Source organism: Acyrthosiphon pisum, unplaced genomic scaffold (assembly GCF_005508785.2).
Source record: "Acyrthosiphon pisum isolate AL4f unplaced genomic scaffold, pea_aphid_22Mar2018_4r6ur Scaffold_21695;HRSCAF=24617, whole genome shotgun sequence".
NCBI classification, from domain to species: Eukaryota; Metazoa; Arthropoda; class Insecta; order Hemiptera; family Aphididae; genus Acyrthosiphon; species Acyrthosiphon pisum.
Window position 1 is genome coordinate 18487 of NW_021771189.1, and position 3611 is coordinate 22097.

General features: G+C 30.5%; 1 protein-coding gene across 1 annotated transcript; it reads left to right on the plus strand.

The window, feature by feature from the left end:
- Window positions 1-772: 772 nt before the first annotated feature.
- LOC103311286 (piggyBac transposable element-derived protein 4-like) lies at window positions 773-2762 on the plus strand (the record flags this gene model as incomplete). The annotated part of the gene is made up of 2 exons (XM_008190875.2): window positions 773-904; window positions 1358-2762. Coding segments are annotated over exons 1-2 (1537 nt in total), but the record flags the coding sequence as incomplete, so codon positions are not given.
- Between the last annotated feature and the right edge of the window lie 849 nt (window positions 2763-3611).

Here is a 3611-nt window from a genome sequence, read left to right on the forward strand (position 1 = left end):
AAAACATAGAAAAAATGATTCTGCGTAAATGCGTTCTATCTATATGGGCTAGAGAGAGAAAACAAATAGGTAGTGCTCTGATATCCTCTTGAGATATAATATTATGCTGTCTCCGTCTTACACACGTGCGACATGGTTAATTTTCGTTTGCCAGTTTCAATAGTGTGCTGTTAGTTTTACAGTGAACTGAACTAGGTATTATTAATTAATAATTAAACTTATAAGATTATATGTGTCCTCTCGAACAAAAAAACGGATTTTCCATCACTCCACTAAATTAGGTACGAAGCCGATCGTATCGACAATTACGCGATAACGCGAAAGCTTCGTATGAGAGAGATCGATAGTGAATACAGGTAGACAGACAGAGACCGTCACGATAAACGCGCCTTTGATATCATCATTATAGTCATTACACACAGTTCAACTGAATTATATGTTTTTACGCTGATATAATTTTTCTCTTCAGATATTATGTGAACAATATGTCAATATCATCCCTATGAATACAAGACTTGACACACTATTTTTTAACGTATACGCAATTAATTGATAATTAATTATTTGTTGTGAATATGTAATTTTTGTCTATGCAAATGTTGTGGTTACATTTCTTTTGAATTAGCCTTCTGTACGCCTGCAAAGCCCGAACTTTGGTTATAAATTGCAAAGTAAGTACACTAAAAACAATATTTTATCGTCATAATTCATATTTATTTCTATTTTGTTATTTAAAATAACTGTTTTTTAGGTGGTTTCGGTAGAAACCACTATGAGCCTTGACAAAATAAATATAGAGAAATTATCTCAAGATGAACTATTTGAGATTTTTGAAAGTATTCCAAGTGATGATTCAATCTGTTATGATTTATTAGATAAAGATGAAAATGAGTACACAGTTGAAGTAAATAATTATAAAATTAATTAGTTTTTATTAAACCTTTGTTATATCAAAGTGATTGCACAATTTAGGATAACCAAAACACACTGAATGATGTAATTGTCATAAATATACCATCTAGTTTTGATCCAGTTACTTACAATGAAGACTATAGTTTTGACTTTTTGAGTATGTTCAATCTCAAAATGTTGAAGATATTGTCATTGACAATGATATTGTGAGTACCTACATTTTATTTATATAAATATTATATACATTATACATGCAATTATTTAGTTTTTACTGCAATATATAATTGTAGTATATATTTTATTATTATACATATATATATATTATATAATATATATTCAATTATATTGATATTTGATATAATATAATGTATTGTAATTATATAAAAAATAAAATGTTTGAATTGTAAATTTTGCTATTTAAAAATAAATAAAACTTGTGTCTTAGGCCATCTGTGAGAACACTCCTATGAGGTGCAATATGTATGATCCAGATAATGTACCTTTGGCTGACAGAATTGAAAATGTGGAAGGCATATGGGAAGAGCATGGTTTGATGACAGATCCATTACCATTCCAAGGAAAAGGTGGGCCTAATTTACCACCAGGGCTTGGAGATCCACTCAGTTATTTTTATTTAATTTTTCCTGAAAGCTTTATTGATTATCTGGTTTTTCAAACCAATTTTTATGCACACCAAAAACAAAAACCATTTGAGCCTGCTACTTCTCAGTCAATGAAGACATTTTTGGCAATCAATTTGCTTATGGGTATTAAAAAACTTCCTTCGTATAAAGATTATTGGTCATCAATCCCTCAACTCAGGGATGAATACATTTCATATTTCATACCTTTAAATAGATTCTCTTGGTTTTTATCTCATATGCATTTATCTGATAATAATTTTCGACCAAATAGAAATGATATAAATTATGATAAACTTTATCGTTTCAAAGGCAGAAATTCAATTAAACAATACATGCCAATGAAACCGATAAAACGTGGTTACAAAGTGTGGATTCGTGCTGATGAATCTGGTTATATATGTGAGTTTCAAATTTACACGGGAAAAACAGATTCAGTAGAAACAACTTTAGGAAAACGAGTTGTCCAAGATTTGACTATGAATATAGAAGGAAAATATCATAATGTTTATTTTGACAATTTTTTTACATCACTTGAACTAATGGAAGAATTGTTACAAGATGGAATATATGCTTGTGGCACTGTTCGAGCTAACAGAAAAGGACTACCAAAAATACAAATTCAAGATAAAAAATTAAAGAAAGGTGATAGTGAAGGACGTGTTTCTACAACAGGAGTGTCATGGTTGAAGTGGCGAGACAACCGTTGTATTCAACTGTTGTCAAACTTTCACAATCCTGATGATATTTCATCGTGTACAAGAAAAAATAAAGATGGATCAACTATAAGTATTTCATGCCCACTAGCAGTTACAAATTATAATACTCATATGGGTTATGTTGATTATGCTGACATGTTAAAATCCTATTATGAAATTGACAGGAAGAGTCAAAAATGGTGGCACCGCATCTTTTTTCATTTTTTGGATGTATCGGTAGTAAATGCATTTATTCTGTTTAGAGAAAGCAGTCAGGGTTCTACATTGAATATAAAACAATTTAGACTTGCAGTAGTAGCTGGATTAGTTGGGCTACCAAGTACATCACCCAAAGGGAGAAAACAACTTCATAAAAAAATTAACTTGTTTAAACCAAAAATTCCCATAGAACAACGGTTTTCAAATGTAGGTCATCTCCCACAATCTTGTTCTTCAAGAAGATGCAACAATTGCAGTACTAAAGATAAGCCCCACAGAACCAAATGGGAATGTATGTCCTGCAAAATTGGCTTGTGTTTGACAAATGAAAAAAACTGTTTTATATCTTTTCATACAAAATAATCTGTTTTACTTACCTTCATAGTGGTTCTATGGTAAAACCACCAGTTTTTTTAAAAAGTGTTTAAAAAAAAATTTTTTTTATTTTTTTTTATAATATGATAATGTTATATTTTGATATTTTAATAAAGAAATTTGAATTGAAAAAAAAAAATTAACGTGTGACTCAAAGGGTTATAATACATATTAGATTTATACATGTTACATTTAATTATATATAGATATACTTTAAAAAAAATAAATATTTTAAGACATACAACTAAGTCCAAGCTAGAATTGTCTTGTTATAATATATAATGTAGATATTGTTTATGATTATTTGCAACTTAAAAATCTATTGATATATTGTTTTTTTTTTTTTTTTATTACTCAATTCGATATGAAATCAGATTTCTTTTGAAAAAGTGTTTTATAATACCTGTTTCCACGAATATATATACACACTTAAATTATTCTTATCTAAATTATCATTATCTGTACAACCCAAATATTTATCAACCTCATTAAAATTGTTATTAATTGTCCCTCTTATTTTTGTCCAGCTTTGTACATCGTTCGACCGGTCGCAACGACTGCTTTATCCATCGCCTGGCAGTACGCCGTTGCCACCTCGCGATGAGTATAAAAGGGCAAAGCACCGGTTGAACCGATATCATTCACTGCCTTCTCGGCGCCGGAGCAAGACCTACCCAGGCAGACTTGCACGGCTCGAAAGGCAGTCTCCCTCCCGGACTCAACGTGCGGTATATATCCAATCCATGGTGCAATAGTCAGAGTTATT